General features: G+C 45.1%; 2 protein-coding genes across 5 annotated transcripts in view; both read left to right on the top strand.

Moving 5' to 3' along the window:
- The first annotated feature begins 234 nt into the window (after positions 1–234).
- Positions 235–18566, top strand: part of LOC109675794 (armadillo repeat-containing X-linked protein 1) — a 42887-nt gene continuing 24555 nt past the window's right edge. For 3 of the 4 annotated variants that reach the window (XM_074063954.1, XM_074063953.1, XM_074063941.1), the window contains exons 1-3: positions 637–673; positions 1000–1098; positions 10867–11061. The gene's annotated coding sequence lies outside the window, so the exon portion shown is untranslated. Of the gene's footprint in view, positions 280–581; positions 674–999; positions 1099–10866; positions 11062–18566 lie in introns of those variants that run through there. The other variant, XM_074063943.1, reaches the window with a different exon arrangement.
- Armcx4 (armadillo repeat containing X-linked 4) lies at positions 1097–8592 on the top strand. Its single transcript, XM_074063940.1, has one exon. The coding sequence runs from the start codon at positions 1145–1147 to the stop codon at positions 8069–8071; it is 6927 nt and encodes a 2308-aa protein (XP_073920041.1). The 5' UTR covers positions 1097–1144; the 3' UTR covers positions 8072–8592.

Genomic DNA, 18566 nt, shown 5'->3' with positions numbered 1-18566 from the left:
TATTACATGAAATGGTAGAGGTATTTAGGTGAGGGTGGATTAGGGTATGACTGAGGGGGGATCACAAGATGGGCCACATTAGTAAATTGGATCTGGGCCCTGGCAAGGCAGGCACTAGGGTCAGAAATTAGGGTGCTTATCTGTTTTACCAAGGATTTGGTCTCCATCACCTCCTGTTTATTTACTTGTCCATAGATCTGCCTGCATGTCTGCAGCAGAGCTGGAGATCACTGGAAGCAAAGAAACTAGGAGGAAGTTGTATCTGATCAGTAAAGACTGGTAAGAGGGTGGGGACTGCCTGGGTATGCTTCTGGGGTAGGTTGTGTATCCAATAACAGCTATTGTCCAGTCTGGAGGATCCTCAAACTCTCACTTTTCCAGCCACCTTTTGTATAATCCCTGTCACCTACCCCAAGCCTTCACTTTAATTCTGGTACAGGGAAGAGAGTATGGTAACACCTGGGAGAAATGGGGTGAATAAAGGGGGTAAATAGGTAGTTTGCTAATAATAGGCCAACCCCATTAAGAATAAACTTTGCACTCTCATCTCTCCTTTCTTTTGTATGTCTGTCTGCCTCTAGGTCCAAACATCTCATGAGTCTATAAATCTACTTTAGCGTGTATCACCAAGCAAGAGAAGGAAAGAGGAGGGAACTTCCTTGGATTGTTACAGGTTGGTATGAGAGCTGAAACCTGTGGTAATGGTGATCAGAGTAGGTCCAGTAAAAATCTAGGTCTGGGGACTTCTCTGCCTCTTCTATTAATCATCAACCTTCCCACCATCCTTCCTGCTGTTCATCTGGTATATGGAAGTACCCTGGTGGAAAATTTCTGTGCATTGGGGAAGTTGGGGAAAAGATGAAATAAGGGATGGAAAGTTTTATACTCATCCTTTTCTCCCACCCAGCATATAATTTCTACCCTTTCCTGTTCCTCTATTTATTTGATGTAGTAGAATTAGAAGAGAAATTTTAGTTCATTTCCTTCCTCTACTTCTAGGTCTACCTCCAGTGGGAGCTGTAGTGGCCTTTGAGTGACTGAAGACCAGCACCCTCACAGGCCTACACCCAGACCTATCACTCTCTTTCCCCAGGCCAAGTGAGCTCCCTTGTACCTTATTTGTGCCTTCAACAGGGGTGATTACATGGGCCGCATTCAGGAAGTGGGCTGGGCGACTGCAGGACTGGTGATCTGGGCTGGCACCTGCTACTACATTTATAGATTAACGAAGGGAAGAGTTCAGAGTGTGAGGAAACATTCCAGAAATGGGTCCAGAGTCAAGATGGAGACTGTGGCTGGAGTACAGAACCAGACCTTGGCCAAGAGTGAAGCCATGGCTGGGACAGAGATTGAGATTAGACCCCAGGCCAAAATTGAAGCCCAAGCTGGAGCAGGAAGTAGGCCTGGGGCTGAAGTAGAGACCGTGGTCACTGTTATAACCAGACCCAAAGTCAATTGTCAGGCCAAGGCAATGTCTGGGATAGAGACAGAAACTGAATCTGAGGTTGACTCAGTGGCTGGAACACTGGTCATGACAGAGGCAGTGACTTTGACTGAGATCAAGGTCAAAGCCAAGGAAGTGGCCATGAAAGAGGCAGTGACCCAGACTGATGTTGAGGCTGGGGGAGTAGGCAAGAAAGAGGCAGTGACCCAGACCAAGGCTAAGGCTTGGGCACTGGTTGCCAGGGCAGAGGCCAAGAAAGAAGCAATGACCCAGACCAAAGCTGAAGCTCGTATATTGGCTGAAAAAGAGACAGAGATTAACCGAGTAATGGTGACACAGAGTGAGGTCTTGGCAGTGACCAGGGAAGTGGTCAAGATTGGGACCATGAACAAGACTGGAATTGTAACTGAAACCAAGACAAGAGTCCTGGAAGAGACTGTGAGTGTGGCTAAGACTCAATCTGAGGCTTGGCCTGGTGCCACAATTGATGCTAAGGAAAATCCCTGTGGCATGTCCAGGGCAGTGGTTGGAATGGATATGAAGTCCTATGCACAATCTCAGGCTGTAGCCAAGATCCAAGATTATGATGTGTTTGGTGCTGGGGTTGAGGACAAGGGGAATCTCAAAACCATGTCTAAGGCAGGGTCTGGGATAGACACAAGGGCTCCTGCTCCGCCTCAGATTGTGGCCAAGATCCAGGCTGAGGCCATGCCTGGGGCAAGGATTGATGCTGAGGGGAATACCAATGCCATATGTAAGGCAGAAACAGACATGATGGCCTGTATAATACAACCTCAGACTGTGGTGAAGAAACAGGCAGAGGCAACATACGGTGTCAGGATTGATGGCAGAGGAAATACTAATGCCATGTCAGCAATGACTGGAGCTGACATAAGCATTATTCAGACTGAGGCTGTGCCTGATGCCAAGGTTAAGGGTCGAGGCAATCTTAATGCTACGGCTAAAACAGGGTCCAGGGCAAACATAAGAACCAATTCACAGGCTGAGGCCTTGCCTGATACCAGGGATAAGACCAGAAGCAATCCCAATGTCATGGCTAAGGCAGGGGCTGGGATAGACATATTGTCCTGTACCCAGCCTCAGCCCGTGGCCAATGTCCAGGGTGATTCCTTGCCTGATGGCAGAATCAAGGCTAAGGATAATGCCAATACCATATCTAAAGAAGGAGCTCAGTGTATGGCCCAGAGCCAGGGTGAAGCCTTACCTAATACTAGAGGTAAGGCTAGGGGCAAAGCCAAAGCCAAATGTAAGACAGGTGTCAGCACAGACATGAAAGCCTGTGCACAGCCTCAGGCTGGGACCAAGACGCAAGCTGAAGCCTTGTCTGATTCTAGGATTGATGGTAGGGGTGATTGTAATGCCATTTCTAGAGCAGGGGCTAAGGCAGACCAGAAGGCCTGTGGTCAGCCCCAGGCTGTGGCCACCTCCCAGAATGAGGCTTTGCCCGTAACCAGGAATAAGGTCAAGGGCAATCCCAATGCTGTGCCTAAGGCAGAGGCTGGAACAGCTACAACAACCTCTGCCCAGCCCCAGGTTGTGGCTAGTTCCCAGACTGAGACCTTGCCTGGTACCAAGAATAAGGTCAGGGGCAATCGCAATGCTGTGCATAAGGCAGGGGCTGGGCCAGATACAATGGGCTCTGTCCAGCCTCAGACTGTAGCTACTTCCCAGGGTGAGGCCTTGCCTGGTGCCAAGAATAAGAGTAAGGGTAATCCCAATGCTATGTCTAAAGCAGAAACTGGGGTGGGTACAACAGGCTCTGCCTATTTCCAAGCTGTATCCATTTCCCAGGGTACAGCTTTGACTGGTACCAAGTCTAAGGTCAAGGGCAATTCCAATGCCATGTCTAAATCAGAGGCTGGGGCAGGAACCACGGGTTCTGCTCATCCCAAGGTTGTGGCCAATTCCCAGGGTGAGACCTTACCTGGTGCCAAAAGTAAGATCAGGGGCCATTCCAATGCTGTGTCTAAGGCAGAGGCTGGGGCAGATACAACAGACTCTACCCAGCCCCAGACTATGGCCACTTCCCATGGTGAGACCTTGCTTGGTGCCAAGAATAAGGTCAGGGGCCATTCCAATGTTGTGCCTAAGGAAGCGGCTGGGGCAGCTACTATGGGATCTGCCCAGTCTCAGGCTGTGGCTAGTTCCCAGGCTGAGACCTTGCTTGGTGCCAGGAATAAGGTCAGGGCCAATCCCAATGCTGTGCCTAAGACTGAAGCTGGGGCAGGTACAAGGGGCTCTGCCCAGTCCCAGGCTTCAGTCAACTCCCAGAATGATACCTTGCTTGGTGCCAGGAATAAGGTCAGGGCCAATCCCAATGCTGTGCCTAAAGCAGGGGCCAAGTCAGGTACAAGGGGCTCTGCTCAGCCTCAGTCTGTGGCCAGTTCCCAGAATGAGTCCTCACTTGGGACAAGGGACAAGGCTATGCCCAGTTCTGAGGCAGAAGCCACAGCAGCAGATGACGTCTATGCAAAGTCTGAAGGTGGGGCTGTGCCCACTTCTGAGAGTGAGAGTGGGACAAGTGCTCAGATCTGTGAAAAAACTCAGTCTAACGTTCATGACTACTACTGGAATGGGATTGGTGTTGAGGATTGGATTGCTGCTGAGCGGTGGATCAAATTTAGATTTCAGGCCATGGATGGAGACTGGGAGAGTAGTGTGACCTGGGCTGATGAGAATGAAGCCAGTATTGGGTCCTGGAGTGGGGCTAGTGATAAGGCTGGTGTTGTTAGTTCCTGGGCTGTGGCTTGTGATGAGACCAGCATTAAGTCCTGGGCTGGAGCCAGGCCTGAGAATGAGGTTGCTCTTGGGTCCTGGGTAGGAGCTGGGGACCAGGCCACTGGGGGGCTCTGGGCTGGGAGTCAGGCCAGTGAGGGGTCCTGGGCTGGGGACAAGGCCAGTGGAGGGTCCTGGGCAGAGGCTGAGAACAAGGCCATTGCAGCATCCTGGACTGGGGTTGAGAACCAGGCTAGTGGGGGGTCTTGGGTTGTCTCTGGGAATCAGGCCATTGGAGGACCCTGGACTGTGAGCCAGGTCAGTGATGGGTCTTGGCCTGGGGTCCAGGCTAGTGGAGTGTCCTGGGTTGTGGACCAGACTACTGGATCCTGGACTGTGGCTGAGAATCAGGCTAGTGCAGTATCTTGGACTGGGGCTGGAAATATAGTTAGTATTGGGTATTGGACTGGAGCTGTGGACCAGACCAGTGGAGGATCCTGGGTAGGGACTGGTGATCAGTCTGGCAGTGAGAACAAGCCTAGATTTGAGGATCAGGTGAGTCAGAAAGGGTCCTGGGCTGGGACTGGTGGCCAGGCCAGTGGAGAGTCCAGGTTGGGACCTGAGGACCAGTCTAGTGGAAGGTCTTGGGCTGATACTGCAGACCAAACCAGTGGAGGGTCCATGCTTGGGACTGTGGACCAGTCTAGTGATGGATCCTGGCCTGGCACTGGGGAACAAGCTGGTGGAGTTTCTACTCCAGGGTCTGCAGACCAGTCCAGTGGTAGGTCCTGGGCTGGAACTAGGAACCTGGCTGGGGGAGGGTCCTGGTCTGGGACTGGTGATCAGTCTGACGGGGGATCAAAGCCTAATTTTGAGAATCAAGCCACTAATGAAGGGTCTTGGGCTGGAGCTATTGTCCAGGCTGGTGGAGGGTCCAAGTCAGGTCCTGAGGATCAGTCCAGTGGAAGATCCTGGGCAGATTCTGGGGATCAAATTAGTGGAGGGTTCTTAGTTGGAGCTGTGAACCAGGCCAGTGGAGAGTCCCAGGCTGGAGCTGGGGATCTGAGTGGTGGTGGGGTAAAGCCTATATTTGAGAATCAGGCCAGTGCAGGAAGATGCTGGGTTGATGCTGGGGACCAATCTGGTGGAGAGTCTAGGCTGGGACCCAGGAATCTGTCCAGTGGAGATTCCTGGCCTGGCACTGGGGACCAGGCCACTGGGTGGTTCTGTGCTTACACTGGGACTCATACTAGTGGAGGAGGGTCTTGGGGTGGGTCTGGTGGTCAGGATGTGGGAGGGTCCAAGCCAGGGCCCATGAACCAGTCTAGTGGTGGATCCTGGGCTGGTACTGGGAATCAGGTTAGTGGAGGGCCCTGGGTTGGGCCTGGGGATCAGGCTGTTGGCTGTTCTAAACCTGGATTTGAGGATCAGGCCATTGTAGGAGGATTCTGGCCTGGTGCTGGGGATCAGGCCAGTGGAGGGTCCAGGTTAAGGCCTGAGGATCCGTCCAGTAGAGGAGTTTCATGGAATGGGACTGGTAGCCATGTCATTGGAGCATCTAGATTGGGTTCCACAGACCAGTCCAGTGGTGGGTCCTGGACTGCCATTGGGAGTCAGATCAGTGGAGGGTCCTGGGTCGGACCTGGGGATCAGACTGCAGTCTGCCCCAAATCTGGATTTGAGGATCAGACCCATGGAGGAGCCTCCTGGATTGGTGCTGGGAACCATACCAGTGGAGAAACCTGGCCTAGGCCTGGAAATGAGGCCAGTGGAGGTTCTAGGCTGGGCTCTGAGGACCAGGCCAGTGGAAGATTCCTGGTCAATGCTGAGGTGGAGGCCAATGAAGGATTCTGGTTTGGGCCTGGGAGTGAGGCCTTTATAGGGTCTTGGTGCTGGACAGGGGAAGAGGGTACTATTGTAGCTGTGCCTGTTGGTAAGAATAAGGTCAGTATTGAATCCACATCAGGGACTGGGGAAGAGACCATCATTAGTTCTGGATTGGGAGATGAGAACAAGGCCAGTACTGAGTCCTGGATAAGATCTGAGGAAGCAGCTTATATGGGTACCTGTGAGGGGGCTCAGGCTGGAGCTAAAACTGCAGCTGAGGCTGGAACTGAGTCAGCAGCTGAGGCTGGAACTGAGGCAGCAGCTGAGGCTGGAACTGAGGCCACAGCTGAGGCTGGAGTTGAGGCCAGTGCTGAGACTGGAACTGAGGCCAGAGCTGAGCCTAGAGTTGAGGCCAGAGCTGAGGCTGGAGTTGAGGCCAGAGCTGAGGCTGCGGTTGAGGCCAGTGCTGAGGCCAATGCTGAGACTGGAACTGAGGCTTCAGCTGAGGCGGGAGCTGAGGCTGTAACCGAGGCCGGAGCTGACACCGGAGCTGAGGCTGGGACTGAGGCCGGGGCTGAGTCCGGAGCTGAGACCGGAGCTGAGGCTGGGGCTGAGGCCGGGGCTGAGGCCGGGGCTGAGGCCGGAGCTGAGGCCGGGGCTGAGGCCAGGGCTGAGGCCGGAGCTGAGGCCGGGGCTGAGGCCGGAGCTAAGGCTGGGGCTGAGGCTGGAGCTGAAGCCATGATGGGGTCTTGGTTCTGGAATGGAAATGCAGCCACTGAAGGGTCTAGGCTTGTGACTGAGGAAGATGTTGGCTTAGGGCCTTGGACTTTGGATAGGGATACAGATGAGGATGAGTTAAGTAGAGCATCCAGCCCTGATATTGAGGAGATCAGTTTAAGGTCCTTGTTTTGGGCTGAAAGTGAAAACAGTAGTGAGCTCAGATCAAAGAGTGAAAATGATGTCAATTTTGAGTCTGGGACTGGGGACAGCATTAAAGATAAATTTGAGGCTGATGATGGAGTTGATATAAGGTCTTGGTTCTGTACTGGTAATGAAAACAGTAGTGAAGACAAATCTACACCTAAGGCTAAAGCCAAAAAGTCAGCTGAATCAAGAGGCACATATCCATCCATGGTTCCTGGGGCAGGAATGGGGCCGTGGGATGGAGCCATGGTCTGTTCAGAAGCAAAGTTTCTACACCAAAATAATGGCAGCTTTCCAGTTGAAGATGACTTCAGAAAGCAGGTCAGGTCTGGGGAGAAAATCCGGCCCTGGTCCTGCCGCTGTAAACGCGAAGCTAATGTGGATCCACAAGATCTTGAAAAACTCATTTGCATGATTGAGATGACTGAAGATCCTTCTGTTCATGAAATAGCTAATAATGCTCTGTATAACAGTGCTGATTATCCTTATTCACATGAAGTTGTTCGTAACGTAGGTGGAATCTCAGTTATTGAAGGCTTGTTGAATAATCCCTACCCCAGTGTTAGGCAGAAGGCTTTAAATGCACTGAATAACATCTCAGTGGCTGCTGAAAACCATAGAAAGGTTAAAACATACTTAAATCAAGTATGTGAAGATACTGTCACCTATCCCTTGAATTCAAATGTGCAGCTGGCTGGATTAAGATTGATAAGGCACCTCACTATTACTAGTGAATATCAGCATATGGTTACAAATTATATTTCAGAATTTCTTCGTTTGTTAACTGTGGGAAGTGGAGAAACTAAAGACCATGTTTTGGGAATGCTTGTGAATTTCTCTAAAAATCCATCTATGACAAAAGACTTGCTTATTGCCAATGCTCCAACAACACTGATTAACATTTTTAGCAAGAAAGAGACAAAAGAGAATATTCTTAATGCTCTTTCACTGTTTGAAAATATAAATTACCATTTTAAAAGACGAGCAAAAGCATTTACGCAGGACAAGTTCAGTAAAAATTCTCTTTATTTTCTATTCCAACGACCTAAAGCCTGTGCCAAGAAACTTCGAGCCTTAGCAGCAGAATGCAGTGACCCGGAAGTGAAAGAAAGAGTTGAGGTATTAATAAGTAAACTCTGATTGGCTGTATATTCCCAAACAAATTTGATTAACATTTTGTTTTTGTAGCCTGGAAGTGATGCACTTTGTAAATTGCATTATAAAACTGATGTTACCTATGGTGGTCTATAGCTGGATCATTTTATGAACACCAAATGAATTCAAACTTGTACTGGAAATACATGTGTCAATTTTTATCTTGTCTGGATTGAGATATTTTTAGTATGCTTCATGAGCAGAAACTGAACTGATTCTTCATAAGTAAGGTAATCTTTGGTCCTTTGTGTGGACTTCTGTTTATACATTTAAGACTTTATTTTTATGTCATCAATAAAGTTGTGTGTTTTAAGCAGCAAAAAAGACATTGTCCTTGTCTTTGAGTTCATGATCTGTTTGGAAAGACAAGATACATGGAAAGAAAAGTAACAAAATCATGAGCCGCCTGTCAGCAGCAGATGCTTTGCATCAGTGCTTAGAGGCAGCAGAAATTGCTGCATGCAACACTGTGCAGGGAAAATTTTACAGAGGAGGGGATACTTAAGTAAAGTAAGATGGACTTGGAGGGTAAGATGCAAAAGACCAGAAGGGCATTCAAGGAGGAAGAAGTGGGGGAAGGAAGGCATGGAGATGGGAATCCAGCATCAGAGAGAAAGGCTGGCCTGCTTGGAGTGGAAAGTTTTGGGAGGGGAATAAGAGGCAATAGAGTCAGGAAGTTGGCATGAATTCTGTGCATGGATCACTCCTGATTGCTAAACTGGGGTGTCTGAATATTATCCCATCTACCCCTGGGAGACAGCAAGGCATTTCATGACCAGAAGAATGAGAGGATGAAAGGAAAACAACAAGGTTGATTTGTGTGCAGGATAGGTTCAAGTTGGAGTGGAGACAGGAAAGGTGACTGGAGAGCAGAAAGTCAGCTAGGAAGTTACCACCATAATCCAGGCAATAGATGATAAAGCAAGAAATTTTACTGGTGGCTATGGAGATGGTAAGGACAAGATGGGAACAAGAGACCATTTGAATAAATAGGTGCTGCAACATATTCTGGGGACATATAGAGAGGGCCTATTTTATTTTTGGGTTCAGGGATCCTTGGGAACATGTCCTCTTTCATGGCCAACTCTAGTTTCTTTGTAAGTGAATAAGACAGCTATTGTTTTGAAATAATAAGAAAATATGGTTGAAGGAACCATCAATTTGAGTACTTGTATCACATTTCTTTTGTAAGGCTGGGGTGGAGCTTTTATGGAACCATGGATAGTGCTGTTGGGATACACAGCAGAGAAGATTCACTTCTTTCCCACCCCACAGTGTTGGTGAGGAGTGCAGGAAGAAGAACCCTCAAATTGTGAGACTGGGAGCATACAAGGTCAAGGTCCATTGAAAAACTTGTTTCAGAAGCCTTCAAGATGTGCATGCCCTTTGACCCAACAATTCCACTTGTAGAAATCTGTCCTTAGAAACTAATTAAATAATTGACTTGTAGATAACTGTGTATCTTCAAACTATTTAGAAGGATGAAAAAATATAAATGACCAAAATGTCTCAGAATGAACAGTTGTCTAAACAAATTAAGGTCTGTACATTGAAATATTCTGTAGCCATTTAAAACATTGGTACACATCTACATTTATTACATAAAAATTCATGTAATCTTAAGTGGGAAAATAGGCTATAAATGCATATATATATATATAGATAGATAGATAGATAGATAGATAGATATAGATATATATCACATGAAGTCAGGGTCTCAGGCTTGCTGGGAAAGCTTTCTACCACGTAAAGCCATAATCTCAGCCCAAAAGTGTGATTTAAATGATGTCTATGTAGAGATTGGTGAATACTGTGAAAATGTTAATAGTTCTCTATGGGTGTTAGACTGGTGGATGATTTTACCTGTTTTTTTACTCATCTGTTTATAATGTTTATGTAATAAGTAGGGATTTCTTATGTAATTTACCCAAAGGAAAAGAGTGGAATCAGGATAGGCAGGCCTGTCAGTTTGAGGAGCCTAGAGCAAAAGTCTAAATAGAGAGAGTTGCACTTATTTATGTCTAAATATTTGAGAGGTATTACCTAAAAATTTAAATAAATGTCTAAATAAAACTGTAAATGTTTGAAAATTAAATCTTTTAAGCTAGTTAAAAGATAAAACTATTCTTAAACAGTGTGCAGTGGCACATGTTGCAATCTCAGCTACTCAGAGGGCTGAGGCAGGAGGATTGTGTTTGAAGTAGCCTGGGCAATATACAGAAGGTCCAGAAAAACAAAACAAACAAAAATTATTTTCAAGGATTAGTACTTGATGATCATCAGTTTTTTTTTTTTGGTGGTACTGGGGTTTGAACTTAGGGCCTCATGCTTGTTAGGCAGGCGCTCTACCACTTGAACCACTCCACCAGCCCTTTTTTGTGTTGGGTATTTTCTAAATAGTGTCTAATGAACTATTTTCCTGGGACTGGCCTTGAACCACAATCCTCCTGATCTCTGCCTCTTGAGTATCTATAATTACAGTTGTGAGCCACCAGCGCCTGGCAGCCACCAACTTTTTATGATGAAGAAATATATTGTAGTTGTCCTGATCCACCCTCAGGAATAAAGGGCTTATTTTCTAGGTGTTCTTCTGGTAGACAGTTCTCTCAGATGTCATATTTCTTAAGAAATTGTCTCAGCTGAAGACAGCCACCTCTTCCAAGGTTATAATCCTTTCCATTCACATCCAGTGACTGATAGACATAGCCATCTTGTCACCAAATGGGATAGCTTACTTTCTCACTCTGTCCAATCCTGCTTCCTTCTTTTCCCTTCCACAGGTGTTGCTCTCAAGGGTATTCCTTAATAAAACCCTTTCATGCTGAACTCTGTTTCTGAGTCTGTGAGTCTGCTCCCTGAGAAGCCAACCTGCAAGAATTGGTACAAGAAGTTGTTCAAGAAAGCAAACACTGTGATGTAATTTTGGAAATGGATCTCCTGCTGACCAGCTGGCAATGATCACTCCATCACTGGTGGTAGGTGGAGTAGATAGGTTCCTGAAATGAGGTTGCAGAGGAATTGTTAGAGCCTTCATTGGTGGTATACTAGGGTGGCATATTGGTGGAAGGGAATACATTGACTGGTGCCATATATCAAACTTTTGAGAAATATGAGAGAAATGTTAATTATAAAGAAGGCTACAAAAATTATGTGGTTATTGCATAAGTTGGGTGACCTCTTTGAAAATAATGAAAAGGTGAATTGAAATAATCAACTATTAAAAGCTACACGCCAAAGTCCAAGGGCTTTGTTCATAGCATGTAAAGAGGCCACATAGAGAAAGGGAAATCTGAGGAGCAGTATTAGAATTTATTGAAAGAGAGTTTCAAAGAAAGTTAAAATCCCAGCCATGGTAAGTCTTCTGAGCCAAGACAGGGGCCTTGGTTAGAAAGAAATGGGGACCTCTTGACTGATGTCCCTAAAAATCTTCTATCCCCAGATTCTCCTGAATCCTTTAAGTATTCAGAATTGTCTCACTCTTCTATATTAAAGGCTAGCATGCCACCTTGCTTGACGATTCATAGTCCTTTTCCTTGTAATATAACACGGATTCTCCTTGGAAGCTGCCTCCACTTCCCATCCTGGCCACTGGGCCTATAACTGGGAGTTTACCACAGCATACCAATCTGAGGAGATTGATTAGGGGGCTGGAATATAAAAGTGAATACAGGAGAATGGATCAATTTGAGAGTGCTCTCCCAGAATACAATATTAAACACCCTAAAGAACACCCCAGTGATGATGTGAACTCACTATTAGGATGGCAGTCAAAGTATGGAAAAAATAATAGCCTCCATTAAATGAGGTATAAATGGCAGATTTGCTGTAGCAGATGATGGAAGAAGGGATTAAAGACTCAGAGAAGTGAGAATGATAGAAAAATTATATAAATCTAGAACAATCCTCCAGAGGAGGATTTCTGCAAGAGAACCCCAAAAATACACCATTTACCAAAGCTATGAAGAATGTACTGGTCAGAGAGACCAGCATCACTAAGGAGTTTAGTAGGGGCACTCTTCTATGTGTTAGGGCTCAGGGGAGTAGAGGTTGTTATGGGAGGAGGATTAATGATAGAAATAGTGATGTCTCTGAAATAACAGAGGCAGGATGGCTGTATTTAATGGTCAGAAATTAGGTGGCTGCAAATACCAAAATCCACACAGTGTGGCAAGTGGGGAGGTCTAATTTACAGAGACCTATGGAGATGATTAGTAGAACATAGTGCTGCAGGCGGATAGATGGTTAAGAGATGGTTAGTAGGGTGTAGATAGTGCCTTGGAGAAAATAAGCAGCACTCAATCTATACACTAACAACAACAAACAAACAAAACCAAAAAAAATTAACCCAAAGGTGGTTGGGAGTCTGAGGGAAGCTGCCTCAACAAAAAGCCATTATCCCTTGCCCAGCTTCTGGTTCTAAGTCATTTTTTGATCCAGAGCACAGTGGAGGAGAGTCTGGATGTTCAGGGAGAAGTACCCTACAATATAACCATAGTAATGCTTCCCCATACCTGCCCAGATACCTAAAATACCACCGTAACCTCCAGGTTCAAGTGGAGATTATGGGAGCCAGATATTAATGGGATCCTGGCCCAGGTCTGGTTCACAGTGGGTCCACTGGGTCCACAGACTCACCCAGTGGTTATTTTCCTGATCTCTGAATGTGTAATTGAAATCAACATAGTTGGAGTTGGTATGAGCCCAACTGTAGTTCCTTGGTCTGTGAAATCTGAGCTGTTTGTAGATGAGAAGGCCAAATGAATGCTTCTAACTGCACTTGCCCTCCCTGGCCAAAATAGTAAGTAAAAACATAGAGAATCTTGGGGAAGGTGGGATGGCAGAAATTATTGTCACTTTGAAAGATCTAAAGAATGTAGGGATGTGGACTCCATTATATTTTCATTTAAGTCACCAGTTTGTCATCTTGCAAAATGTGGGCAGTGCCTGGTGAATGACAGAAGACTATTGCAAACTCAACCAAGTTGTAAAAACCATGCCAGATACAGAATCTTTGTTAGAGTAGATTAACATGCCCTTAGGTACCTAGTATTCAGCTCTTGTGAAAAATGTGTTTATTATCCTTATCAGAATGGAAAAATAGAAAAATTTCACATGGCTCACATTCATGTAGAATGGTCAACAATATGCAGTTACAGTTTTTTTCTGAATGCTTTACTAATGTTCCTATCTTTCGTTATAATGTAGTCTGGACCATCTAAACATTCTGCAGAAGGGGTAGCATGTTGGACACCTTGGTAAGACACATGCATTGCAGAGGATGGTAAATAAACACTACAGAGATTCAGGGTCTGGCCAACTTAAGTGGATTGAGTGGTCTGTGGAATGCCAGGAGAGACCTTCTGAAGTAAAGGACAAATTAGAACATTTCAACCTTCTTCACGAAGAAGGAAGCTTAATGCCTGTTAGGCTTATTTGGGTACTGGAAGCAATGTATTTAACACCTGAACTTGCTGTTTCAACTCATATACTGGGTGCTACACAAACTTCCAGATTTGAGTGGGGTCTACAGCAGAAGGAGTCTCTATGGCCCAGTTTCATGTAGTTCTGACACTTGGCCCATACAAAAGGCAGATCCTATGGTATTTAACATGTTTGTATAGACAAAACATATCATGTAGAGTTTTTAGCAAGCCTCTGTGGAAAAATCACAACTTAGCTAGGGTTCTGGAGCAAAGCTATCTCACACAGACAGAAGGATAATATACATTATAAAATAGCTCCTAATATCCTGATAGAGATGGAATGGTTGACTGTAGGATATCAAATGACCATATAGCCAGAATTTCCCATTATGAGCTGGGTTAAGTCAGATCCATGAAAGTATAAGTTTGGGTAGGCCTAGAAACCAATTGAAAGTTTTACATACAGGATCAAGTACAAGCAGTACTGGAGAGCTCAAGTGATTGCACAATCAGTAGAACAGAACTGCCATGATATTCGTCACTGTCACGCTAGTGCCTTTTCCTCATCTTGCACCTATGATTTCATAGGGCATCCTTTATGACAAACTGACTGCTGAGGAAAAAACAAGCCATGTTCATAGACTGGTGGGCTTAGTACATGGGTATCAGAAAATGACCCTAGCATGACATGGATATGGTAAACAGGAAAGAATTTGAGTCATATTACCGGGAAAACTGCCAAGACTGGGAATGATGGGGACCTGTAATTAATAGTGGAAGGAGATTTTCATCTGCAGCTTTGAGACCTGCTATAGTTGTCATAAGTTTCTCCTAGGAAAAGAGGTTCACCAGATCCCTGGAGGAGCTGATTCCCGAACTTACATGAAGTGGATCTGTATTGCACAAGGTGGGGGATGTTGTGGACACTGTGGTGTCCTGTTCAGAATTCCCTTTATCCATAAAGGACTGATTATTTCAGTTGTTAGGAATGTTGCCTCCAGAGAGCCCGTGGCTCAATCTGTTTTCAGGGTTACTTCAGATCACATCTTATTCTCAGTGTGGCCCACATCCAATGACTCACTGATGCTGCTTGTAAAGTTTCAAGATTCTTGCTCCAACTCAAGGAAACTCTGAACTTACATCCTGTCTTTAGAATTTTCTAGAAGGTATGCTGAGGCATTCTGTTGATAGCTGATTGAAATTTGATTTCTCCTGCTTTTTTTTTCTTTCTTTTCTTTCTTTTTTTTCAGTATTGGGGTTTGAAATCAGAGCCTTGTGATTGCTAGGCAAGCTCTCTACCACTTGATGCGCCCCACCAGCCATGTTTTGTGTTGAGTGTTGTTGAAATAAGGTCTTGTGAACTATTTGCCCCAGCTTGCTTCCAACTTCAATCCTCCTGATCTCTGCCTTCTCAGTAGCTAGCACTACAGGCGTGAGCCACCAGTGCCTGGCTGATTTCTCCTGTTTACTCCTGCTTTCTTTCTCCTTTTCCTTCCACAAGTGTTGATCCAAAGAACATCATCTAATACACCTTATTTCAGAATCTGCTTCCTGGGGAATCCAATCTGTCACAATGCTTTACATATGTTACATTTCTATCTATCTATCAGCTATCTACCTGTCCATCCATCTAACACCCATCCATCCATCCTAAAATCAGGGGTAACATGGGTTGTTTAATATTTCAAAATGTTCTTCAGCCTTCATACACAACTGTTGCAAGTATTGCACTAATTTTGGTGACCTCTGAAACCATAAACTGGAAAATGAAGACAAGCAAGAAAAGAGACACTGGGTATTACTGGGAAGTGATAATTTATTAAGCAAAAATATATTGCATTCATATATTTGAGAAGGCTTTTGGCAAATTGCCTATTTTTTTTGTTTTCCATAAACCTTCTACTGCTTGAATCTTTCCTTCCTGCAGCTTGAAACAATATCTGTCTCTTATGTGAGCAGTGGCACAATCTACAATTTTTTGGGTATTTGAACATTTGAACACAACTGACTTTTGTTTAGAGGACACAGAGACAGCTGTGTAGAAGCATTTTCCCAAAGCCTGAGCAGTGTTAGTCAACATGCATGTGTTTAGTGTCACAAGTTACACTGTGCCAACGATGATGTGACTAAGGCAAGTATCTGTGCTTTAGTGCGTGTGTGTGTGTGTGTGTGTGTGTGTGTAAGAAAGAGAGAGGGGGAGAGAGAGGGAGAGGGAGGTGGGGGAGGCAGAGGGGGTGAGAAGAGATAGGGAGGAGAAGAGGGAGAGAGATATGTAAGACCCTCTGATACATGGGACTTAGTAGGGCTCTTATGCACGATTCTAAGGGCAGCAGTGAGGTTTGACTGTCAGTGGACAACATTCCTAGATGCTTGGGAGACTGAAATGGTCTTGTAGCCAATTCTGTGTCTGACTCTGGCCTCAGGTTCCCAGATTCTTACTTTTGTGCTGTTTTACTAACAGATTCAAGGTTCAGGGAATGGCTTAAGGTTTGGATGTAGTGTCATTGCTGTGCCATGCAAATATGAGGAAATATTCCACATTGCTTATCGAAGATGAAAACAACAGTCCTTTTTGGGCAAAAATGTCCATTTATGGTAATCATATGAACTGATTGGCCATGAAGGCAGTATATGGTAGGGAAAGAGGATAATCTGGAGTAGAGGATGAAGAGGGAAGCATATTAACAGTTCTCTTCATTTTCTATTTTTCAAGCATGAAGGAACAGCTTTGGTAGGGGAAGAAAATGAATCTTGATTTGAACTCCTTGAGTCTGAGGTGTCTGTGAGACTTCCAAGTGGAGAGGCTCTGTGGCCATGTGAAAGGCATGGGTCTTCAACTCAGAAGAAAGGAGTGGGCTAAGGATACATATTATGGATGATGACTGAAGCAGGACAGAGAGTCAGGTAGATCCAGTGAAGAGGACAGATGGAAAAACAGAACAGAACCCCAGGAGAGTGATAGGGATGGAACTTCTGCAGAGAGGAGTGCAGAATTGAAACAAGGTATGGCTTCCCTCAGTGCTACAATGCACATTTCTGCACTTTACACAGAATTAGAGTCCTATGAATGTTTTTGCAAAGAGGAATGCAGAACTGAAACAGCGTATGGCTTCCCATCAATATTATAATGCATACCCCTGTACATTTTTTAAAAGTTGCGGTACATTACACACAACTCCATCTTCAGCATTTTTAAATGTATGTTTCAGTGACATTAAGTACATTCACATTTTTGGGCAACCATCATCACCATGTGTCTCCAGAACTCTTTCCACCTTTCTAAACTAACACTTATGCTCATTAAATAGTAACTACTCACTCTCTCCTCCCCCAGCCCGCTGCAACCCCCAATTGTTAGTGTTCATTTCTATAAATTTGACTACTTAGGGTACTACATATAAGTGTAATCGTGTATTATTTGTCCTTTTGTGATAGGTTTATTCACTTAGCATAATGTTCTTGTATTAATTTGCTCAGGGTGCTATAACAAAATACCACAGACTGGGTAGCTTAACCAACAGAAATTTATTTTCCAGAGGCTGGGAAGTCCAAGATCAAGATGTCAGCAGTTTCTAGTGAGGGCTGTTTTCATGGCAGCCATTTAAAGATGTCCTTCCATGACCATTCCTTGATGCATTGATAGGGAGGGAGAGGACAGAGGATGGGAGAAGGTCAAGAGAGGGGAGGGAGGAAGAGGAGAGGAAAGAGCTCTTTGAGGTTTCCTTTGCTAATCATGTCTGGTCAGGGATTTCCCCTCCCCCCACCTTGTGACATCATCTAATGTTAATTACTTCCTTAGAGACCCAATTACTTCCTTAGAGATATCTGGAGATGTAGCCACAGTAAATGTTAGAGCTTAAACATGTTTTGGGGGAGCACGTGCATTCAGTCTATAAAAAAAGGTCCTCAAGTTTCTGTACATTCTTTATTCAGAATTGGGGTCCTATTCAATGTTCAGTTGTAGGACTTGGTGTTTAAAATGCAATTTTCAAAGTTATAAGTATCATAAGTCATAAAACAATGACAATAATAATAAAAATATGGTAGAACCTTTCTTCATCCTTCTCCAACCCCAGATTTCTGCTCTCCAAAGCCTAAACTTTCAAATTTCTTAACTATTTCTTTTGGTATCACCTCCATATTTATATATAACCTTTAAATTTTTTTTTGGTGGTGCTGGGGTTCGAACTCTGGACCTTGCACTTGTTAGGCAGGCATTCTACCAATTGAGCTACAATCCTAGCCACAAACCTTTTAATTTCTTGATATTTAAATTTTATACATCAGCCACAACTTCTTTTTGAACTCAGGTTCAAAAAGTATTGGGGTTTGAACTCAGAGTTTTGTATTTGCCAGGCAGGTGCTCTACCCCTTGAGTCACACCTGCAGCCCTTTTTGCTCTGGTTATTTTGGAAATAAGGTCTCACTTTTTTCCCTGACTGGCCTTGACTGTGATCCTCCTATTTATGCTTCTTGCCATAGCTAGAATGACAGGCACGTGACACTATACCCAGCTCTTTTCCTGTTGAGATAGGGTCTTGTGAACATCTTGTCTGGGCTGGCCAGGAACTGTGATCTTCCCGATCTCAGTCTCCCATGTAACTAGGTGGCTCCAAGGATGACACAACCAAGGAAGTAACCATGAAAGTACCCAAACTATGCAGGGGCTGGGGGAGTAGGCAAGAAAGAGGCAGTGACCCAGACCAAGGTTAAGGCTTAGCCGCTTGTTGCCAGGGTAGAGGCCAAGAATGCAGCAGTGACTCAGACCAAAGCTGAAGCTTGAACATTGGCTGATAAAGAGACAGAGATTACCTGAGTAATGGTGACAGAGTGAGGTCATGGCAGTGATATGGGGTCTAACAAACATTTTTACTTGAGTTGTCACAGAACCGAGATCTTCCTGATCTCAGTCTGTCAAATAACTAGGATATAACAGGTGTGCACCACCATTTGATTAAGGTGGGGTCTTGCAAAATTTTGCCCAAGCTGGCCTGGATCTTCCAGATCTCAGCCTCTCAAGTAGATAGGATTATATGCATGAGCCACCAGTGCCTGGC

This window comes from Castor canadensis, chromosome X (genome assembly GCF_047511655.1).
Source record: "Castor canadensis chromosome X, mCasCan1.hap1v2, whole genome shotgun sequence".
In the NCBI taxonomy this organism is placed as follows: domain Eukaryota; kingdom Metazoa; phylum Chordata; class Mammalia; order Rodentia; family Castoridae; genus Castor; species Castor canadensis.
Note: the sequence above shows the minus strand (reverse complement) of the source record. Positions and strands in the feature narration are given on the sequence as shown.

Coding starts and splice junctions, on each gene's coding strand:
- Armcx4 (XM_074063940.1), top strand. CDS start 1,145: ATGGGCCGCATTCAGGAAGTGGGCTGGGCGACTGCAGGACTGGTGATC.